At 41.0% G+C, this 21416-nt stretch overlaps 1 protein-coding gene across 4 annotated transcripts in view; it reads right to left on the bottom strand.

The window, feature by feature from the left end:
- PHACTR2 (phosphatase and actin regulator 2) overlaps positions 1 to 21416 on the bottom strand; it is a gene marked incomplete at its 3' end in the record, with an annotated part of 129515 nt that overhangs the window by 23277 nt on the left and 84822 nt on the right. For 3 of the 4 annotated variants that reach the window (XM_082855609.1, XM_082855607.1, XM_082855608.1), the window contains 4 exons: positions 14111 to 14645; positions 8238 to 8443; positions 6526 to 6682; positions 2777 to 2832 (listed from right to left, as the gene is read on the bottom strand). In XM_082855609.1, coding sequence (XP_082711735.1) covers positions 2777 to 2832; positions 6526 to 6682; positions 8238 to 8443; positions 14111 to 14645 — 954 coding nt within the window. Of the gene's footprint in view, positions 1 to 2776; positions 2833 to 6525; positions 6683 to 8237; positions 8444 to 14110; positions 14646 to 18306; positions 18547 to 21416 lie in introns of all 4 variants that reach the window. The other variant, XM_082855610.1, reaches the window with a different exon arrangement.

Here is a 21416-nt window from a genome sequence, read left to right on the forward strand (position 1 = left end):
TAACTGGAGTAAGATATTCTTCAGTCACCAACTCAGATAAGATGGATTAAAAATAGCCAAAAAAAAAAAAAAAAAAGCCAAACATTTTTGTGGGTTTATTTCACTTTTTGCTGTTTTACATGTTTCCATATGGGTGTTGGTAAGAAATGAAAATATATTTATAAACCTACTTTGAAATACATCCAAAAAATAAGATGTCTCCATGGATGGACAGATATGTGATAAAGTAAGATGTTAATGGCAGAATAAAGATAGTAGATATATGGGTATTACTGTAAAATTATTTCAGCTTTTCTGTATGCTTTAAAAATTACATAACAAAACACTGGGGAAAAATACATGCAGAACTCAATGGCTTAATACATGTTTTCTCTATGACGATTTAGCTGGAATTATGGCCCTAGCTAAACAGTATTAGAGGACCTGAATATTTTATCCCTACCTTGTAGAAGATGTTCCACGAACATCTCTTTTCCTGATACGCAAAAGTTGATCCTGCAAACACCAAAACTTGCTTTCTATTTTAACAATATTAAGAAACTAGTTCCAAAATCTAACTTAATATATATGTTTTTTTAAAAACCCTAGATGCACTAAAATAGGAATGAGATCAAATTAGGTGTGGTACTGGGAAAGATACTAAGAAATGAAATTTGTCCTGTGCTCTCCAATTACTGCTATCAGCGTTGACTGCCATTTGATTCATGTTTATTAAACTAGTGACAGGCTTGTCATTTGAGCACTGCTGAATGTTTTATGCTGTGAATTAGTTTCCTAATCTGTCAAGAAAAGATGACCTCGTTAAATAAGTGTCCTTAAAAATCACACCACATCACACACAGACTTTTCTTCAAATAGACAATCATATTGCTTTTGAACAAAAGATGGAGACAAAACAAGAGTAATCTATGTGGAAGAACACAGAAACAAGAGGAACTGAATAAAGTGTTGTCAGCTCTGGCCATCCAGTTCCCTGGGGCTGCTCAGCAGAATGTTTTGGGTGTCCTCCACCAGTTCTCTTTTCTGCTTCCCTTGGCCATACATTATGTCAGGAGATCATAAGCCAGTTATCAGCTTCTCCAGACTGGAAACGTGTCTTTTGTTTCCAGCATAAGCACATTTAGACAAACTAAGAAGGAAGTAAAAAAAGGCTGGAGTCAAATCTGAAGTTGACTTTGGCGTTTCACCCTTTCCCCAACCTCCAGGAAAATGGAGTATATAAAGCCAACACAGCACTTAAGATCAATGTGCGATACATTTCTAATCTATGAAACAGTTCCTCAAATAACCAAACAGCAATGTGGTTTGGCTCTGTGTGTCTCCCAGGAGCAGGAAAGAATTACCCAGAATTCGCTCTTTCTTTTTTTTCTAGGTATTGCATCAGGCAGCCAATAAGATACACTCTCTGTGTTTTCGGAGCTTATGGACTGCATTTGAGCTTATCTACAATTTAATTCATAAATATTTTCCAGGAACCTATTATTAAAAACCATGAGCCTTTTTGGTTTGGTTTTGTTGTCAAAATGAGATGTTGCTTTCATTCTTCCTCAGAAAGCTAAACACAGTTTTTGTTTTTTTTTTCTTATCTAGCCATGACTTTTTCCATCTCCAAACTGGCTCTTCCACACACTGATGGTCACTTAAGTCCTTCTTCTTTGGGTTCCATGCCAGTTATGCTCAAAAAAGGCCAGAAAAAAACCTTGCAAGGAAAGAACCCCATAGACTGGCAGTTGATCCCACTGTTCAGTCTTCACTGTCTGGTTGTCTCAGTAATAGCAACTGTAGTATAAATATGCTGTTAAAATCTTTCTTTCCTTCAGGAAAGAAAACAACTCATCTGGAGAATGGGGATCACCCAGACAGGCCAACGTGACTCTAAAAGCCTGGTTGAAAAAGATTTCCCGCACGCCAGTGGCGCATTACTATTATAGTACTCTCTGGAGTTTTGCCCACCCTGCTGTTTGATATTTCATACAATAAAAAGCTCTTTTGAAACTGGGTTAATAATATAGAAAACTACAGCTAGGCTCAATTTAAAAATAGCCATTATTTAACTCACTGTGGTTAGTAACCACATCGATCCACTACAGCACAACAAACCACTTCTATTCATTTTATAGCTTCAACATATGAACTCCAATAACGTAAATATGACCGGACCAATGAGTAAAATGTAAAGTCCAAGAAAATAGAGGGGGAAAGAGAATGGGAAAATGAAGTAGGAAAATGAATGGAGAACTCCTTAAGTGCTGAAAAATTATAAATAACTCAAGAGGGAAACAGAGTTATCATAACAAAGGAAAATGAAATGGATTGAAAAATTCCTTTTCCCATAATTCTGTTTTAAATGGAGTCATTTGTTAAACCTGGCAACAAACTATTATTAATAATAATATAGGAATGTTTGATTTATTTCCTTGTGGATTTTTTGGTCTTTTCTTTGACATTTAGTTGCAAGCAGACTAGAGCATTTTCTTCTATTTAATATTTGGGTGAAAGAATACATGGAATAAATTTCATCTTTCTTAAAAACAACTGTCACAACCATGACACTGCTCTGGGGTATCTCAGGCTTAAAGCCATAAAATGAAACACAAATGTCAAGAAATTATTTTAAAAATGATATAAATAATTATATAAAAATGTGATCTAAATGGGCCATTTCAGTCATTCGTGAATAAATATATTAAGGTTCCCTGCTGACAAATGGATTTTCTCTAGAGGGAGCTTGTTCATGGTTACACGAGGAATTCGCTGTGTAGTACAGGATACTCACGCTTCAGGATATTTCTTTGCTCTAATTCTTCAGTTGTGGGCCTCTGGCTAAGTCTCCTATGATGAAAAAACAGATATGCTGCCGGTTACAAACAAGGCCGCCTTAATGGGAGACGCAAAATAAAACAACAAGCAAAGCTGTATTTTTTTGTGTTTTGAGAAACAAAAATCCATTTTTAAGCCTCCTTTCCATTAGTTTGGAGACTAGAGATTGTGGCTGAGACTGCTAACTACGCCCCCCCACCCATACTCCCTTCTTCCTTTTAGAAACAGAACCCCCAGAGTTTTAGCTGAACACCCAGCTATAGATTTCTGCCTCCCTACAGGCAAGGTGCAGCCGTGTGACTGAGTTCTTGCAATGGGATGTGAGCAGAAGCGGTGTTTGTAATGTCTGCTTTTTACACTTAAAGTGACTGGGTGTGTATTCCCTTCTCTCTTTCCTTCTTCCACAGGGTAGAACTTAAACATGGTCATGTGAGCCAGCTCAGATCATGCAGATGAGGATATCCACGGAGATGGAAGAGCAACAAGACGGAAGGAACCTGGGCGCCTACCTGACTGCCTGGAGCTGTGCTCCCCACCCATGCTGGACAGCCCACCTACCCCTGCACTGCGATGTGAAAAAGAAGCAAACACGTGGAAGTGGCTTGTTTGGACCACTGCACTTTTTGGTCTCTGTTAGAGCAGCTTACCCTGTACCCTAATTAACATACAGATAATTAGAATCTAAAAAAAGGCTCAAGGGTTCATACCAATTCATGAGATGATCAATTTATACTGCACAGTGCTTTCAGGAAAATATTACTTTCGGGATCTCAAATAAATTTACAATGTATATAAAGTTATCTTGAGGTATACAGGCCATTTCCATCAACCTTCAAGAAAAGCCAGGCTCATTTGGGATTAGTACCTGATCATTTGTACACAAGGGCTCAATGTCTTATTAACCCATTATAATTTTGTTCTTGGTCTTGTTTACATTATTAATTTGTGGTTAATCACAGACAAAAACTTCCTCTGGATGTATTGATAGATTGAATTTTTGCAAATTAAACTAATATACATGAAAGGCAATCTTAATGCAAGATACTATCAATTCTAAATATTTATGGCTGTGACAGAAATGGTATGAAGAATTAAAATCAATGATATTTTGAATAGCTCATTAAAAAGATTAACATTTAATCTTCATCAGTGCTACCTTGAAATTCATTTAATAAGTGAGCCCACGAAAAAAGCCAGTGAACATCTATGCCAGCCAGATTTTGTGCCATTCATATATCCTATACTATATATCTGTATGACATCATCCCCCAAAGACATCATCCTTCTTTTGTTTATGGAGTTTCCTTTCTCTGGAATGCCCTCCTCTCCTTCTTCACCTACTGAAATCTTTTTTTTTTTTTTTTTTTTTTTTGCGGTACGCGGGCCTCTCACTGTTGTGGCCTCTCCCGTTGCGGAGCACAGGCTCTGGGCCTGCAGGCTCAGCGGCCATGGCTCACGGGCCCAGCCGCTCCGCGGCATGTGGGATCTTCCCGGACCGGGGCACGAACGCGTGTCCCCTGCATCGGCAGGCAGACAGACTCTCAACCACTGTGCCACCAGGGAAGCCCTGAAATCTTTTAAGTTATTAAAGGCTCCTGGTTCTTTGTCCCTCTACAGCAGTTCTACATAAATTATACATCGATTAAAGCACTTATTATTATAAAGATAATAATCACAGCTCTCATTAGTTCATCTTTTTAAGTCCCAGTCACTGTGCTGGGTGCTTAGCTTACATTATCTTGAATCCTTGAAACAATTCAGCAAGGTGGCAGCCAGTTCCCATTTCACAGATAAGAAAACGAGAGATTAATTCCCTTGCCTTCCAGAAAACACTACTGAACGATAGAGCCAGGACTCCTACGTGGTTCTCTTGACTTGGATGTTTGTGCTTTTTACATGATCCCCATCACTCAGTATAATTTTGCCTCTTTCACGAGACATGGAGTCCTCTAAGGCAGGAACTGTAAGTGGTTTATCTTTGAATGACAGGGACTAGGTGTGCTGGGTTTGTAGAAAAACAATTCTATAAAATTTATATCCTTATAAAACTAAAAACCCTACCCTGATCAGATTTTTATAGATATGGACTACATGTGTGTTTCTAGAGGCTCTCAAACTTTTGGGGGTTGGAGTGGAATTTTACAAAAACAGAAGAAGTGCTGCTCTGGTTGGCTACTTAGACCTACAATGAAGGAGTCCTCTCCCGCCTCAGCCCAAAAACACACCCGCTTCCCTAGCTCTCCCCAGGAAGCCTGAGTATCCTCTCCAAGAAATCCTAACGCAGAGTTAGAAAACCACCACTCTACAGTTATTTCATGGTGTCAACTTCTCACAATGTTCTTCATCAGTCCCCTGTTTTTGAGTGTTTCGGGTTTGCTTTAATTTGTCACTGCTCTAAATACCCTTCAAATAAACATCTTTGGAAAACACAGGTTTTTTTCCCTTTTAGATTATTTCCTTCTTGTATAACCTCCCAAACGGAATTACCATGTAAAGAAATACTGTTTTAGAATTCTTTTCTTGTATTATTAAGTTGTTCTTCAGAAATATTGAACAAGGGCCAAGTATACGTGTCCTATTTTCTCATAAAGTTGCCGACATTGGGTTTAATTCATAAAAGTGTTTTGCTAATTTAAGAGGTAATACTTTAATAAAAAATATTTAACGTTCTTAAGTGCTCGCTAGGATCTAGGCACTAACATACCTTCAGTGTACCATCTCACTTAATCTGCACAAGCCCCGGCTTGGCCCCATCTACAAAACAGACAGTGGTTTCTGAACCCCTCACATGCCTACCCTGCAGATACACCACAGTCACAGAAATCTACCACTTCCAAGCAAAGGGAGGACTTTTCTCCCACCTCCAAATCTTGTTCTGGTGTTCCAGGCTGTTCCCTTCTCCCAATTAATGCAACCTATTTTTTATGCAGAGTGAGGGAAGTTAGCAAAACAACTAATACTTAAATATGCTTAAACTGATCATAAAAAGGAGAGTTTCAGCACTTGCTTCTATTAAAACTGCCAGTTCCATGGGCTTCCAATGCCACGAGTTGCAAAAGTAGAAATCCTACAATGGCGGAGGCAGGAAGTGCAGTCAGATGACCATTTATTTCAAGTGAAAAGGGGGAAGTTTCGATATGGGGGCTATGGCTACCTGACTAGGATGGAACTGGCCCTTGAAGCTACTTAACAGTTCTGTAGTCTCGCAGCCCCCAGGGCAGAAGCGGATGGCAGTCATAGGAATGCTAGAGGGAGTCCATGAATCAAACCAGGAGTTGGGCAAACTATGGCCCGCAGGCCAACTCTGGCCTGCTGCCTGTTTTAGTGAAGAATGTTTTCTTGGAATGTAGCCAGGCTTATCTGTTTATGTATTGTTTATGGCTGCTTTCATGCTACAATAGCACAGTCAAGTAGCTGCAATAGGGACTGTCTGGCCAACAAAGCCTAAGAGATTTACTAACTGGTCCTTTATAGAAAAAGTTTGCCCCCACTTGGATCGGGCTTTGGCGACCTCAAAGCTACTGGCTAGCTGGACCAAAAAGGAGCTTCTTTGAGCGATTCACCATCCAAGACCAACTTTAGAAGACCAGATAGGCCAGGCGTGCCCTTCCATGAGGGAGTCACAGTGATCTCAGTTAGGGAGGGAACTGTAGGAAGGAGAAAAGTAAGAATTAGTCAGTGCTGTCCCCAGATTTCAGCAATTACCTGACAAGCTCAGTTCCAATTTGCTGGCGGATTTCCTGCCTCTCTTCTTCAGAGGTACGCTGCAAGATGTTTTTGTCCTCTAATTCCTTCTTAGACGGTCTGTTGCCAAGTTTGATAGCAAGAGTATCCCTTCGTCGTATTTTACTGGCCAAAGCACCTGCGGATTAGAAAAGGCAGAAAGGCAGAGAAAGGATTTTAGCCAGTGGCACTCAGGTTACACGTGGGCAGGGACTTTAAATAGAGTCCAGACCAAATTCTTCATTCACATGCAATGGTAGAATTTTAATTAACCTGAAGAAAAAATAGTTTCTAGTTGGATGTAGTTCGTTTTGAAAAACTGTTTTTTTGTTTTGGTTTGGTTTTTTTAAACACCTTTATTGGAGTATAATTGCTTTACAATGGTGTGAAGAACTGTTTTTTAAAATATTCCGGAAAATGTTGGGAAACCCTGAAAAAACCAGCAAGTATCACCTCATCTTTTGGACAGTGACATTTGAAGTTTATTCTGCTGAGACGGCATACCACGGAAACTACTGATTGCATAACGCCTTTTCTTTTTCGAGTCTTAAACACTTAGCCCCTTTGCTTATTCTGTAGAGTAAATCCTCGTCTTCCCTTTTCCTCCCCCCACTCAGAAAACCACACTGACAAAAGTCTACCTGTGATACCTATGTTTTAATCCTAAATTACCCAGCAATCCCTGATATCTCACAGAGGATAGCAAATACCAATGAATGATAATGATTTTTGTTATTTTTGATTTGATTGTTGTTTGATGATTTTTTCATTGTTCAGTACAAACTAGAAGGAATTTGACAATGCTGTTTAATCATGAATATATTAATAACTTTTTATAACCTGTAAATGCAATTCCGTACTGAATCGCTCCCAAGTCATCTTTCTCAGAAGATTATTTAAAAAATAGCATTTTTCCAGTTCCCTAAGTTATATATAAATGGTTGGCTTTATCCACTTTACTATCATTCCTTCTTAGAAGGCATACCACCTTTCTTATCATGGATGAGTGACTGTTTTTAATTCTTAAAAGGTATTAGTCATTCTTGACTCATTCCTCCTTTTAAACCACAGTATAAAAGTGAGTGAAATTCTTGGGCTTCCCTGGTGGCACAGTGGTTGAGAGTCCGCCTGCCGATGCAGGGGACACGGGTTCGTGGCCCGGTCTGGGAAGATCCCACATGCCGCGGAGCGGCTGGGCCCGTGAGCCATGGCCGCTGAGCCTGCGCGTCCGGAGCCTGTGCTCCGCAACGGGAGAGGCCGCAACAGTGAGAGGTCCGCGTACCGCAAAAAAAAAAAAAAAAAAAAAGTGAGTGAAATTCTCAAACATCCCCCATGAGTAATCCAGCAAATCCCGCACTGATGCTCTTTATTCAAGAAAGGTCCCAGTGTGGAAGCGCCATCTTTGATCAATCTGAGAAAGGCCTCTGTTGTTTGACTTTCTGGACAAATTCAAATATGCATACTGGCCTCATAGACTGACTCCCCCACCGCCCTGCCCTGTGGAATCATCTTCCAGAAAGGACTCTCATCTAAAGCTAGACCTCAGAAGATATATATTTCTAACCTGAGAAAGGCACATGAGGGGAAAGAAAACATCAGGTGTTGGGCTCCTGATGAGGCTTTCGCTCTTTACAGGCTGCAGCTGCTTCTGCCCACCACAGACTTCCCTCCCTACCTCTTGAAAAGAGCCTTACTTTCTCCACTGCCGTCCTCGTCTTCATCCTCTTCGTCGTCATCGTCGTCGGTATACAAGACAGGCCCGTCAGAGTCAGAGTCATTGGCCTGGTATTCCCTTTGGCCTTCGTCCTCTGAGGCACTGAAGGATTCTGAAGATTCTCCCATCAGCCCAGGAGTCAGGAGCTGAGGCGCTGCCTTCCCCAGCTCGTCTTTGGTTGTGACACTGTGAAAGGCACAGAAACATGGGGGTGGTGTGACGCTCAGAGCAACCCTCGGGGATGATGCCGGCACATGAGACAGAACTCTAGTTTCATAAACATCCTTCAGGCTGGTGAGAGGAGAGAGCAGACACAAGCCAGCTAACGTCACTGAAATGGGGCAACAATACTGCACTCCTTAATTCCCAAGGCTTTAGAGTCTTCATCTGTAAAATGAAAAGGACTGACCAGGTGGTGACTGACGTATTTAGTACATGAATATTGTAAAACTATGTTTTGAACATTTATTTTTCCCTAGCAATAGGAGGCTCTGTGGAAAGACAATGGGCTCGCGGTTCTTAGATGTTTGATTTAGCCTCCACTTTTTCTTGGACCTGTAACTCCCACGTATCTTTCATGTCTAGCTTAAAGCCTCAGCTCCCTGAGGACTCTCTCATTGGCCATCAGACTAGTTCCTTGGCCTCTCTCCCTGCTCCCACGGTGCCCACCACACTGGAGCACTTAGTACACTGCATCTCAGTCTGCCTCCCCAGCCCGCCAAAGTTCCTTGACAAGCAGAACTCATATCATGTCGTAGCCCAGCCCAGTACCTAGAACGGTACTGACACAGAAAAGTTTATCTTCTTTAATTGGTATATGAATTAATCCTACTTTCATCATAGTCAGTGTATTAACAGTAAAAAATTATATATCGTCTCCATTTGTAAAACTGCCTGTCATAAGATTATACTAATAACATGAGATGGAAAATGTGAAAGCTAAGTGGACTCTTTAGAAGAAAGGTGATATGTCAGGATGCAATGAGTTTCTATTATTTAGCTGGATAAGAGTCTCTGACTTAAAGTTACTATAAATATACAAAGCTTGCCAATTTTCACAGACCAGAATTTTAAAAAAATACTTTACATCAAAAACATATCATATCAAAAACAATGTAATCTTCATTTTAAGATACAGAAGTTCCCCACATTGCTTTCTGATATAAATAGAAGAATCCAAATTTGGACGTCACACTTCTGAAAGACCGTTCAGTGCAAAACATGTGCTTGCTGTTCTCACTGAAAAAAATCAAAAAACAGTTCTCTGAATGATAAAAACAGGTAAACGTTGCCAGAATCGGAGGTACTGACATTCAACTTTGTGGCTGATAAGCCTAAGCGTTCTCAAAATTCTCTATTTTTCACTTACTAGAAAAATCCAACAGCCAAACATTCCTGTTTTCAAAGAAGGAAATACGAAATTTCTGTCTTAATTGTGTGAAATACATAAAGCCTAAAATTGACCATTTTGACACTTTTTACGTGTGCAGTTCAGTGGCATTAATCACATTCACATTGCTGTGCGACCATCACACCATCCATCTGCAGAAGTTTTCATCTTTCCAAACTGAAGCTCGGTATCCATTCAACAGTAAGTCCCCATTCCTCTTCTTTCATCCCCTGGCAACCACCAGTTTACGTTCTGTCTCTACGAATTTCACTATTTTATGTGCTTCATATAAGTGAAATTTTACATTTGTCCTTTTGTGTCTGACTTACTACACTTTGGATGTCTTCAAGGTTCATCCATGTTGTAGCATGTGTCAGAATCTCCTTCCTTTTTAAGGCTGAATAGTATTCCATTGTACGTAGAGGTCACATTTTGTTTATTAATTCATCATTCCATGGATGTTTGGGTTGTTTCTACCTTTTGGTTGTTGTGAATACTGCAGCTACGGACACTGGTGTAAAAATATCTGTTTGAGTACCTGCTTTCATTTTTTTCGGCTATATACACAGAAGTAGAATTGCTGGATCATATGGTAATTTTATGTTTAATTTTTTGAGGAACCACCATATTGCTTCCAAAGTATGAAATCTCATTTTAAATAAGATTTCTTTTGTTCACAGTCTGGATTTCTAGCATGCTGCCACTGGAGGCCACTGACCGAAGCACGTTTACAAGATATGCCAATTAATATGCCAATTAATAACACATTCTGAAGAGCGGAACAAAGATACTTCAGGGTTGAGTCCTAGTATTTGTATCACTGTTCATTAATTTATCATGATACCAATTATTAATGTAATCTCATCATTTGCATTTTATAATGTTTTGCAGTTTTCAAAGACTTCTGCATATATTTACAACTTAACAATTGTTCTATAGTATAAGGAGGGCAGGTAATTTATAGTTCATGGAACCCAAGAAGGCCATGAGTGAGTTGCCCCAACGAGGTAGCAAGGCCAGTCTACAACCCATACTTAAAACCCTCAGTCTATCAAATGTGATGTTATATTTTAGTTTTATACTTAATATTATGTTATATTGATATTATAGATTATATTTAACTTAATATTAAATATTTTACTCCAAATTTTTATCAACCAACTCAAGACTCGGCTCTCATTTTCCCCCTACGTTTCTTGGCACATAGAACAATACAATGAACTCTATTAATGTTTGTGGAAATGAACTAGAAGAGTCAAGTCCCATTTGGATATGGGCTCCAGATGGGGTTATTAGTTTCTGCCTAAAATTATATCAGAATTATATATTACTGATGCTACCAACAAATAGAAATCTACCAAATAGTAACTACCCTGCACTATGTGAATAGAAGCAAGTATTTTTACACATGGCCACTTGTCTTCTTTAAAGTTTTCACATTTGTATTCCAAACAGAAGCCTCTTCATAAAATGACAGGATTTTCACACATTCGTTGACTAAACATAACTGAGGGAAAGTTCTAAGTAAAGCAAGCGACTAAGGGCCAGAAATTCTAACTCACATATCCACTTAAAAAGGGAAGAAAGTATTTGGAAGGAAATTTGAGAGACTACTTATTCCAAGCTCCTTAACTCAAGAGCAAACACAAACCGCCCCTGTGAGATGAACTGTAATGTAAATTTTTAATTCTGAAGAATGTACAGAGAAGAAAATCTCTATGCCCTCTTCTAGGAAAGCATTATAGTTAGTTACCCTGACTGACAGGAAAATCTATTATAAATACCTCGGTGTCCAATGATGTTCTCAGCTCGTTCCCTGTGATCACTGCCCCAGTGGAAGTGGAGAACAGATGCTCACCGCTTTCGTCTGACAATCCTGGAAGTACTTGGGCTGAAGACAGGTATCAAGCCCCCAGCATGCAGCGTGGAGTTTAGCACAATAGAGTGCCCTCCTAAAATGGTTGTGCAAGTGGGTTGGACAGAATCAGGTCACCTTTGGAAATGGGCTTTCTCAGTGCTTAAGACCATCTGAGGAATTATTTTATATGTTACACCTTGTTCTTTAGTATATTGAAGAGTGAATCCATATACTTGATCTCCTTCCCTAAATTCGGACTTCATCTTAAACATTTATACTTCCTGGGCATGTTAGACATTATTTTGGTAAAAAGCAATCTGAACTGTAATGTTTTGTCCACTTTTGTATCTTTGGTGCTTAGTACGCCGCCTGGCACATAGAAGGTAAGCAAAAAATACATGGTGGAATGCTGAGTGACTGTTCAGTTCTAAAGGCTGGAATTGATGCCAATGCTGGCAAACACTCATAATGAAGTGAAGACACCTGGTCTGTGCTGGAAGTATTCAGGACACCATAAGCATTCATTTTAATACCTTCTTTTCCCCAATCATTTATTAAAATGTCAAATAAAGTAATTTGTACTTTAACATTTATTTACCTTTCCTTGGCTTTCCTTTGAATGATGGTACTCAAAATGAGAGAAACAAACACAAAAGGAATTGCAAAAGAAGTAGAAGCAGGTGCTTTGGAAACTTATGAAATTCCTTAGTGTGCTGAGTGTGATGTGCAGCTCTGGGCTTGCGTCCTGACTCTGCCACTTACCACCTGGGTGATCTTGGGCAAACTATGTTATCTCTCTCAGCATCAGTTTTCTCATCTATTCAACAGAGATATTTCAGGGGAGACTTATGTGAATTAAATAACTGACACTTCCTGACATTAAATAAGTATTTAATAAATGGAGGTTAATATCACTAGCAATTGAATAATTAAAAGTGATATTTTAGTCTCTTGATCCAAATCAATTTAATTAATGTACTAATTTTTTAAAGTATAACAGGACAAGGATTTTTTTGAAAGAGGAAATACTAAATTAAATATTGTAAAGAGCGAATTTGGGTTTTATTCTTAGAAACAGAAGAGGCTGGATTTAAGAGCTCCAAGCCTTCCCTAGACAGAATTGGTAGTGACGTCTACTACACTCTGACAGTCCTCTTTCTTACACCTATGGGACAGCAGAGCTAACATGTCTTATTTATCTTTAGGTAGAAAATTCATAGGACTTTGTGAGTGATTAGATCTGGAGGACAAGGGAGAATGAGGACCCTAGGATAAATTCCAGGTTTCTGGTTTGGGCAACTGGATGATGGCATGCCTATAGCATACCAGATTCTGTACTGGTTGGTGGGGATACAGAGGTAAGTAAGACATGGTGGTTAGTTCTGTCCCATAGGTAGGAAAAAAGTGCTGTTGGAGTACATGCAATAACCAATTCTGTCTGGATGAATATTGAAAGGCTTCACAGAGGAGATAACACTTGAGCTGGGTAGGGAATTGAGGAAGTAAGAAAGGTAGCTGCTCTAAGGTTGGAGGAAAAGGAGTTGGAAAAGAGTTCTTTCCTGATGCTCTTTATTTTCGGAGGAGGCTAAATAACTTGTTGAAATGGAGGTGGGCAGGAATGGGTGAGCAATCTGGACATAAGTGGTAAAGATGTAAGTAACCACTATAAGGGAAGAGGAGGAAACTGTCTAGGAAAAAGAAAAAGGACTGCTAAGCAGTGATAACGCAGACTCTAAGTTGTCCTTGAAAGTGCAGATCTGAAGTGTATCAGTCAGTAAGGCCAATGTAATCGTCTCCAGCAGCCCGTGGCATTCCTGGGGCAGGGCTATGAAAAATCGAGACACACGCACCCCAGTGTTCACTGCAGCACTATTTACAATAGCCAAGGCATGGAATTAGCCTAAATGTCCATTGACAGATGAAAGGATAAAGAAGATGCGGTACATATATACAATGGAATATTACTCAGCCACAAAGAAGCATGAAATAATGCTATTTGCATCAACATGGATGGATCTAGAGACTATCATACTAAGTGAAGTAAGTCAGAGAAAGACAAATATCATATGATATCATTTATATGTGAAGTCTAAAAAAATGATACAAATGAACTTATTTACAAAACAGAAATTGACTCACAGACATAGAAAACAAACTTACGGTTACCAAAGGAGAAAGAGGGGGGAGGGAGGAATAAATTAGGAGTTTGGGATTAAAAGATACACACTACCATATATAAAATAAACAACAAAGACCTACTATATAGCACAGGGAACTATATTCAGTATCTCGTAATAACTTATAATGGAAATGAATCTGAAAAAGAATATGTATACACACACATATACATGAATCACTTCACTGTACACCTGAAACTAACACAACATTAGAAATCAACTATACTTCAATTAAAAAAAACCAAATCAACGGTTGGATTACAGGTGTGCTTACCTAACATTACCTAACAGGTGTGCTTACCTAACTAGATTACATTATAGAAGAAACCAAAGTAGGCTCCTTCATTGCCAGCAGAGTGATTTAGTGATCTTTAGTACCCAGCTTCATAGGAATACAGATAGAATATGGGGTTTTTGTGCCGACTCACCATTTTGCATTTTCTCTGCTAACACTTAAGCCAGTGCCTGAGTGGACAGTGGTGCTGTTTGTCGCCTCTTCAGTCCAGAGAAGCTGACTTGGGTCTAAGGCAGGGACGGGCAGGTCAGCTCCGTTGCTGACCAGGACGACAGGAGTGTCTGAGGCAGCAATGCTCTGCTCCTCCAGAGGGGGAGAAGGGGTGGGGGGAAGAGGTGCTGGAGCCACAGCGGGCAGAGGGACTGCGGACTTGGGTCTGCCTGTGGTCTGCTCCTCGGTGCCGGGGGCAGTCTGCTCGGGTTTGAGACTCGCCACGCTGGTCTCCGAAGGCTCTCCTTTAAGGTCAGATATGCCAGAAGTGGTTGCATCTGAGGACGGTTGAGACGTTGGCTGCTTGCCAGTTTTTTTCTTGCCCTTTGTGATTCCTACCATCCCTGTTTTGCTAGAAACTGTCTCCTTTGAAGCTTTAGGACGAGATGAGGTGGAGGAGGTAGGCGGTGAAGCTGCTGCTTTGGACCCAGTTGTTTTTCTTGAATGAGACGAACCAGCTAAAGTAGAGAGATTTTGCATTAAGAGTCAAAGAAGAGAACACTTTTCAAATAAACCAACCGGGTTGCAATCGTCAATGACCATGTTCCCTTTGAAGTTTACAAATCTGTCTGAATAAATGCACAAAGGGAAATAGGCTAATGATAATAATGGTCTTGTTTTCTGCCCCCTCCTTGCCTCCAACGGAGGAGCAAGTGATGCTTGAGGCCAAACCCTGAGGGACAAGAGTCCTCTGTCTACTCCCTCCTCCAGTCTTTACTGAGCCAGCCAAAGGGAAATCCTCACCTCCTTGCCCTATGGGTCACCTGAAAAAGTCCCTGTATGCTCCAAAGAAGGGACATTATAGCGTGTAGAGGGCACACACCAGCAGCTGTCTGGGTATGGTACAAGGTTACTCTCATCACAAACTGTACCTGTTCTATGATGCCTTTCTGGGAATGGAGTGGCCCACATTCAGAAGATGCTGGAGTATATACCACCAGCTCCTGTCTGGCCGAAAGCAAATTTACTCATCTTAACTGCTAAAAGAGCAAACTCGAAACCAGCTCTCCCCAATGGCTGTAGAGAGGCTTGCCACCCTGCCCCATCTCCCCAACTGCAGCGATAACGGGGCAGAGGGAAAACCCATGGCCACATATGAAGGACAAGTCTCCTTCAAAACATCAAGAGGCAGAAAAATGTCTTTTTTTTTTTTTTTTTTTACAAAAAATGTGTAAATGGGTAGTGTTTGAATAATCTGAAGGGAAAGAGTATCATTTTCAGAGCTTCTAAAACTGCTTATGCTCCTAGAGGGCCTTCATCAGAGGATGGCCATGGCTATGGCAAAACAGAAAAGTTAACTCTCCTTTTCTTTTTATCATCACAGGAAATACATTTAAACTCCTATGACCTTTAGGATCGATACATTGCTCCTAATTGCTTTTTCTGTTACAATGTTGTACAGTCCCTCTTTTTCCTGAGGGGTCAAACTATCTTCCACAGAAGAACTAGACAAACCTTGTTAGTATTGTGGAGCCAATCCACACTGCATACAGATGTTATTTATTGTAACTTACCTCTGGTTATAACTTTATTGAAGTCAGTTGGGAGGGTCAGGAGAGGAAGAACAGATAAAGGAATAGACAATGAGGCGTATGACTTCACTAGCTCTGATCTACTGGAAAAAGGCAGTCTCACTTGGTGACACAGATGCAGGCTTAAAACAAGTCTCCATGGCCTGGGGGCTTTATTATTTTAGATATCCGTAATTATGAGAATTCCCCTCCCCCATATCAAGGCCTCTCAATGTTTCTTTGAAATAAACAATCCTCATTTGCTTATAGGACAAACGTACTAAGCATACTCCTACAATCTAAGTCCATTCCAAATGTACCTTTCACAACCAAGATGCTAGGGACTTGCTGTCTAAACACGTTCAGTTATTTCTTGGGGAAATTGAACAGAATCGTTTCCACACATCAATTCTAATAATTTTTTCTTGTAGAAAAGTCTTTTTGTTTTTCTAACAGCAAAGTTAACTTCAGCCTTGCTTAAGGAAAAAATTTTTTATGCCTAGAGTGCAAATTCAAGCCATGTTATTATATTTCTCTTTTAAGTGTCGTCTAAAATGAGGATTTTGCTGAAATGTTGCTTAAGTTACCTTGAATTATAGCCATGACTAAAAAAGAAATGCCACCTCTCCTCAGTTAAATACTTGTGTTGTTAACACAGGGTGTAACGAGAAAGAAAAAAAATATGAGATGTTACTTCACCAGCAAATGTGCCAACCTGGTATCTGGTGATCTGGAGGTCTACACTAACTTAGTAACAGAGGAAGAATCTGAACCAATAAATTTTTTTAAGAGATTAAATGTCTGACTGAAAATCAGGAGTGACATTTGAAGTATCTTTTCCAGAAGGTCAACTTTATTCACATAAAACAAAGTTACCATGTAGAAGGTTCTAAATGGTTACAAATGGAATGTGAGGAGGATTCTGAAGGAGTATTATCAATATTTGATAAAAAAAAAAAGATCCTTGCACGCTGGGCTTGTTGGTAGACTTCAAGGCAACTCCTGTTTCTCTGTGATAACCTGAGAACAGCAACCTTTTTCACACTGAGCGCCAGTTGGGCCTCTTTTAATACAATGGATAACATGACTGTACTTTCCTCTTAGGAACATCATAAGTCTATAAAAAATCTTCAAGTAAAATATCTGGAAATAACTGCAAATCTCTCATGAAAGCTGTCACCTGCCCTGGTGTTAATCGCCAGCCTTCTTCCGAGAGAAGTGAGAGAGAGGGCAAGCCGAGTCAGCCGTGAGCTGCTGCCACGTGGGGCGTGGGGAAGTGGGGCCTCACTCCCAAGGACAGGGTGAGAGTTTGGGGCTTTACTTCAGGAAGGAAATCAGCACCTGCCTCACTTCAAGCACTGCTCCTGAGGTGTGCTAGAAGTGTGGGAAACACACACAGACACCAACGAGAACAGACACCGATGTGTGATGGAAGCTGGTCCCTGAGAGAATGGCCTGTAGGCACTGTTGGCAAAGCATTCTGAGATTTTCATTTTAGAGCGTATTAGAAAATGAGACTCAGACACACAAGGTCAAAGGTGGTAGACAGGAACACCAGGACACAGACGTCTATCTGCATTCTGAGTTCTGTCATACTGTCACCTAAGCCACTCTCTGAATCTGAGCATTATGGGTTTAAATTACAAGGGGGAAAGATTCATACCAAGGCATATCCTGGTAGCTGGTTTTGAGGAAGCTGCTGCTGATTTTAAGGAAAGTAAGGTTTGCTGTAACACAGGAGAATTTTTATGCATGTGTTAATGGGACCAAGATGCTCAGCATGTGTATTTGGAATATATCCTTTCAAAGGCTGGATGGCAGAGAAGCTTCTTTATTCCACTTCACTAGAATGGGGGCTCCGCTCTGCATGAAGCATATCTGATGTGAAAGGAAAGCTGGACACACATGACATGAAGTGATGTAATCACCCAAACATCCCCCGGTGATTTGCAGTCACAGCTTGTAATCGCTCCACTAGATGCTTTCCCTTGTAACACACTGAAGTCTATGAGGTTGGGAAGGGGGCACTGACCATGTAACTTCCAACTCTGCTGCGCAGTTGTGACTCCAGCAGAGAGTGGTGGCGTGAAGCACTGAGTGATATGAACCCTTTGTCATCTGTCAGTAGAGAGATGCCTATAAGATTTAAGACATTAAGATCCAGCAAATATGTCAAAGAGGTAAGCATCATGTTTTCATGTGCAAACTTAAGATATTTTGAAAGAAAACCCAAGCCAAAGAGCCACCCATAAACTCAAACAGGCAGGCCAGTTGGTGTCTAAATAACGTCAGATCACATCATCGCTATTCACCAGGCAGACTACTCCCTGTTTCCTTCTACTGGGTTTTGTGCAGACAGTGGATACTCAGGATGAAAGACGTCTATTCACCCTAAACCTAATGAGGTGAATGGATCAAGTGGTTGACTTTTCTTTGGTAGAGACAGCAACAAAGGAATCTCCCGGGCATTCTCTGTGTCAAAGCTGAGTCCACTGGTGTTACATCCTAAGAGAGCAGACACCAAAAAGGCCATCATTCCTAGAAGAAGAAATGAGCCCCACCCCAGCGCCAAGCACCCTAGACTCAACCCCACAGAGGGCATACTCACCAGCCTCTCGGGTTGCATTTCGGCTTGCTGGCTTGGGTGGAGGGACGGGGGCCTGCTTACCAGGAGCCTTGGTAATTGTTTTAATAGGAGGTACTTCGTCACCCTTGGGGCCGGCCCCAGCAGCGGCCCCTTTTGGAGGCACAGGTGTTTTTTTGGGCTTAGGTTTGGGTGTAGGTTTAGGAAGAGCTGGAAGAGGTAGAGCAGGAGCTGCCGGTGTTTCAGAGTGGTTTTCAGGGTTCTCTACAAATGAGAAAGTGAACAGAAGCAGACTGATACAGACACACACCATACACACCATGCAAATAGAAGGAACGAGACATAGGGCAACAGTGAGACCAACATGCAGCTGCTTGGCCCCTGGGAATAGTGGGCTTCTGCACCAGAGAGAGTGAAGGTTGGGGTAAAGAAGATCAAAGGCTAAAAGCCAAACTAGGGTGTGTTCTCCAGGTCCAAAAATCACTCCTGTGATAAAATAAGACTGCACGAGTGACTGTGATGAAGTTAAGTTCAGGGTGAGCGTAAATGTCCACCACCAGGGGCTGACACCAACCTCGAATCAGTGGTTGCTGGACGATGATGTGGGCATGAGTGCTAAGTTTCTAACCAAACTGAAGAACTCCAAGAGTGGCAGATCAGCGCATTACACACACGGCCACAGGGTGAAGCTGACGGCACAGCAATGGTTGGACTCACAGTTACCCTCCACTGAGGGACTTTCTCAGGAGACCTCAAGCCCCATCAACCTGAAAGGGATCTGTGCTCTGTCTCTGTCTCATTGTGGTCAAAAATCAATTATTTTCTAAGCTAAGGGAGACTCTCTAGAATCTGGTACAGGAAGCACAATGCACTGAATAAACTATTTTCTACTATTAAAATTTTCTCAAGTTCTCCCAGTGCACTAGGGCAGCTTCCTGTTTTACAATAACTTCCTCTGACCTTTTCAAACCGTGTCACAACTGTAGGTACTGGAGGGTGCAGAAACCAAAAGAAATATCAAATTTGTTTTGTCGTGTAAACACAAGTAATGAGTTTAAAATGATAAACGTTAAAATTCATTTAAAAAATCATACCTAAGAAAAGAAGCCTCACACAAGATTTTGCATAACTAGAGTAGTATTAGTTTCTCATTTTAAAAAGTGGGGATGCTGAACGTTCATCCACATATTCACATCCTTATCTTCTCTAATTGTGACTAGTTAAAATTAAAATACACTTTGGGGGGGCTTCCCTGGTGGCGCAGTGGTTGAGAGTCCGCCTGCCGATGCAGGGGACGCGGGTTCATGCCCCGGTCCGGGAAGATCCCACATGCCGCGGAGCGGCTGGGCCCGTGAGCCATGGCCGCTGAGCCTGTGCGTCCGGAGCCTGTGCTCCGCAACGGGAGAGGCCACAATAGCGAGAGGCCTGCGTACCGCAAAAAAAAATAAAATACACTTTGGGTCCAAAGAGCTAAGCAGCATTTCAAAATGGAGCACAACGAAAAGTGTAAGACAGCGTTAAGACAAGACTGAGCCTTTACTGTATATGTTCTTCTATTATCAAATGACCAAGAAAGCATTTTAATATTGGAATGCATCATATTTTATTATTTCTTTTGTTTCATTTCTCATCCCAGTGAGTGTGAAGTGAGGACTCCTCCCCTTTTTTTACATCTCCATCATTCTACATGTATAACTATCATAAAAATGATGGAAATTTCAGTATGTAATGAATAAAACTTTTCTTTTACCTTCCCTCAGTCATGCAACCCACCCGTCACTGCAGCCCAGACGGACTCCTGCACTTAACTGTACTCGTTATCTGAGCTACTTAGTCACCATTTATCAGAGGCTACTTTGTATGTCTGCCTTTCTGTTTATACATCTTGTCTCTTCAACTAAGCTGCGTAGCACCCATAATGCAGGAGCGGCGCTCCTAACCCACCAGGCCTGAACCACAAGGCCACTGTATGGCAAGAGTCAGAGTTGAGAACAACACAAGTTGACAGTCACTGAAAACATGTTATTGTAATGTAAAACATCCAAATGTACATTGATTTGCTAGTCTTTTGACTTAGGTTAGAGGCCTGTTCTGTAAGTCCATCTTTGTACCTTTAGCGCCTGGCATAATGGAGATCCACCAATAACACCATCCATGGTGAAAGCCCGTCACAGCAATCTGCACCACTTGGGATCCTAATTCTCTCTCCTGCTACAAAGCCTCACATCTCTTATCCTCTGCCTTCATGGCATATTACTGAGGGATCTTTTTTCTGTCTGCCTAAGGTTTTTAAATTCTAAAGTTATATCCCAAAGAATCCAGCTTCTGAGTTTGGGAGGGAGATGGTTCACTCTATGACAGCTGGAAATTTCAATTCCTCCTGGGTTGAGAATGTACATACTACACGCAAACTTCCGGCTACTCCTGGAGAAGCGTGGTCCACTCCCCCCTCCTCTGTAAATTCTATCAAATTATCTGTGTGTGTTTGCCATATGGCCAATGTTTATGTTTACTCTGCAGTGATTCCTAACGGGTATATGTGCGTGTGTATGTGTGCGTGAGCACACGCACGCAAACAGTATACTTTTCTGACTATATTATAAACTGCTTTTGTCTGAAATTTTATATTCCATCAAGCAAGATGCTCTAGACATTATGTCTATTCAGTGAATGTGACTGATCAGCTGACAGTTACTAACACACACACACACACACACACACACACACACATCCGTGGGAAGTGAACTCTTGTATCTGGGAGATAATGAATAACGTCAAGAGGTATTTTTTACTATTAGCATATGATCTGAAGAAAAGACATAACCTGATGGTGTAGAGCAGTATTACCTTTTCAAGAGGAGGTTAAGAAAGGGCTGCCTATGCACTCTGGCTTGGTGAGGATACTACGTCTCTTAACAATGGTCTGGAGGTGAGCTATTGACTACACTTCCAAATTTGCCTCCTTCCACCACATGGAGAGTTGAGTCCAACAACACTTAGGGCAAATCTGAGAACTGCAGGCGGCCTTCACTTTGCCTAGAATGCACTTGCCCCCATTCCTCTCCTTTGTCTGACTGCATCCTTCTTATCTCCTCCAGGTCTCAGTTTAGAAATATCTTCCTCTTAAGACCCAA

The sequence above is a fragment of the Leucopleurus acutus genome, assembly GCF_964270905.1.
Source record: "Leucopleurus acutus genome assembly, chromosome: 15".
Classification (NCBI taxonomy): domain Eukaryota; kingdom Metazoa; phylum Chordata; class Mammalia; order Artiodactyla; family Delphinidae; genus Leucopleurus; species Leucopleurus acutus.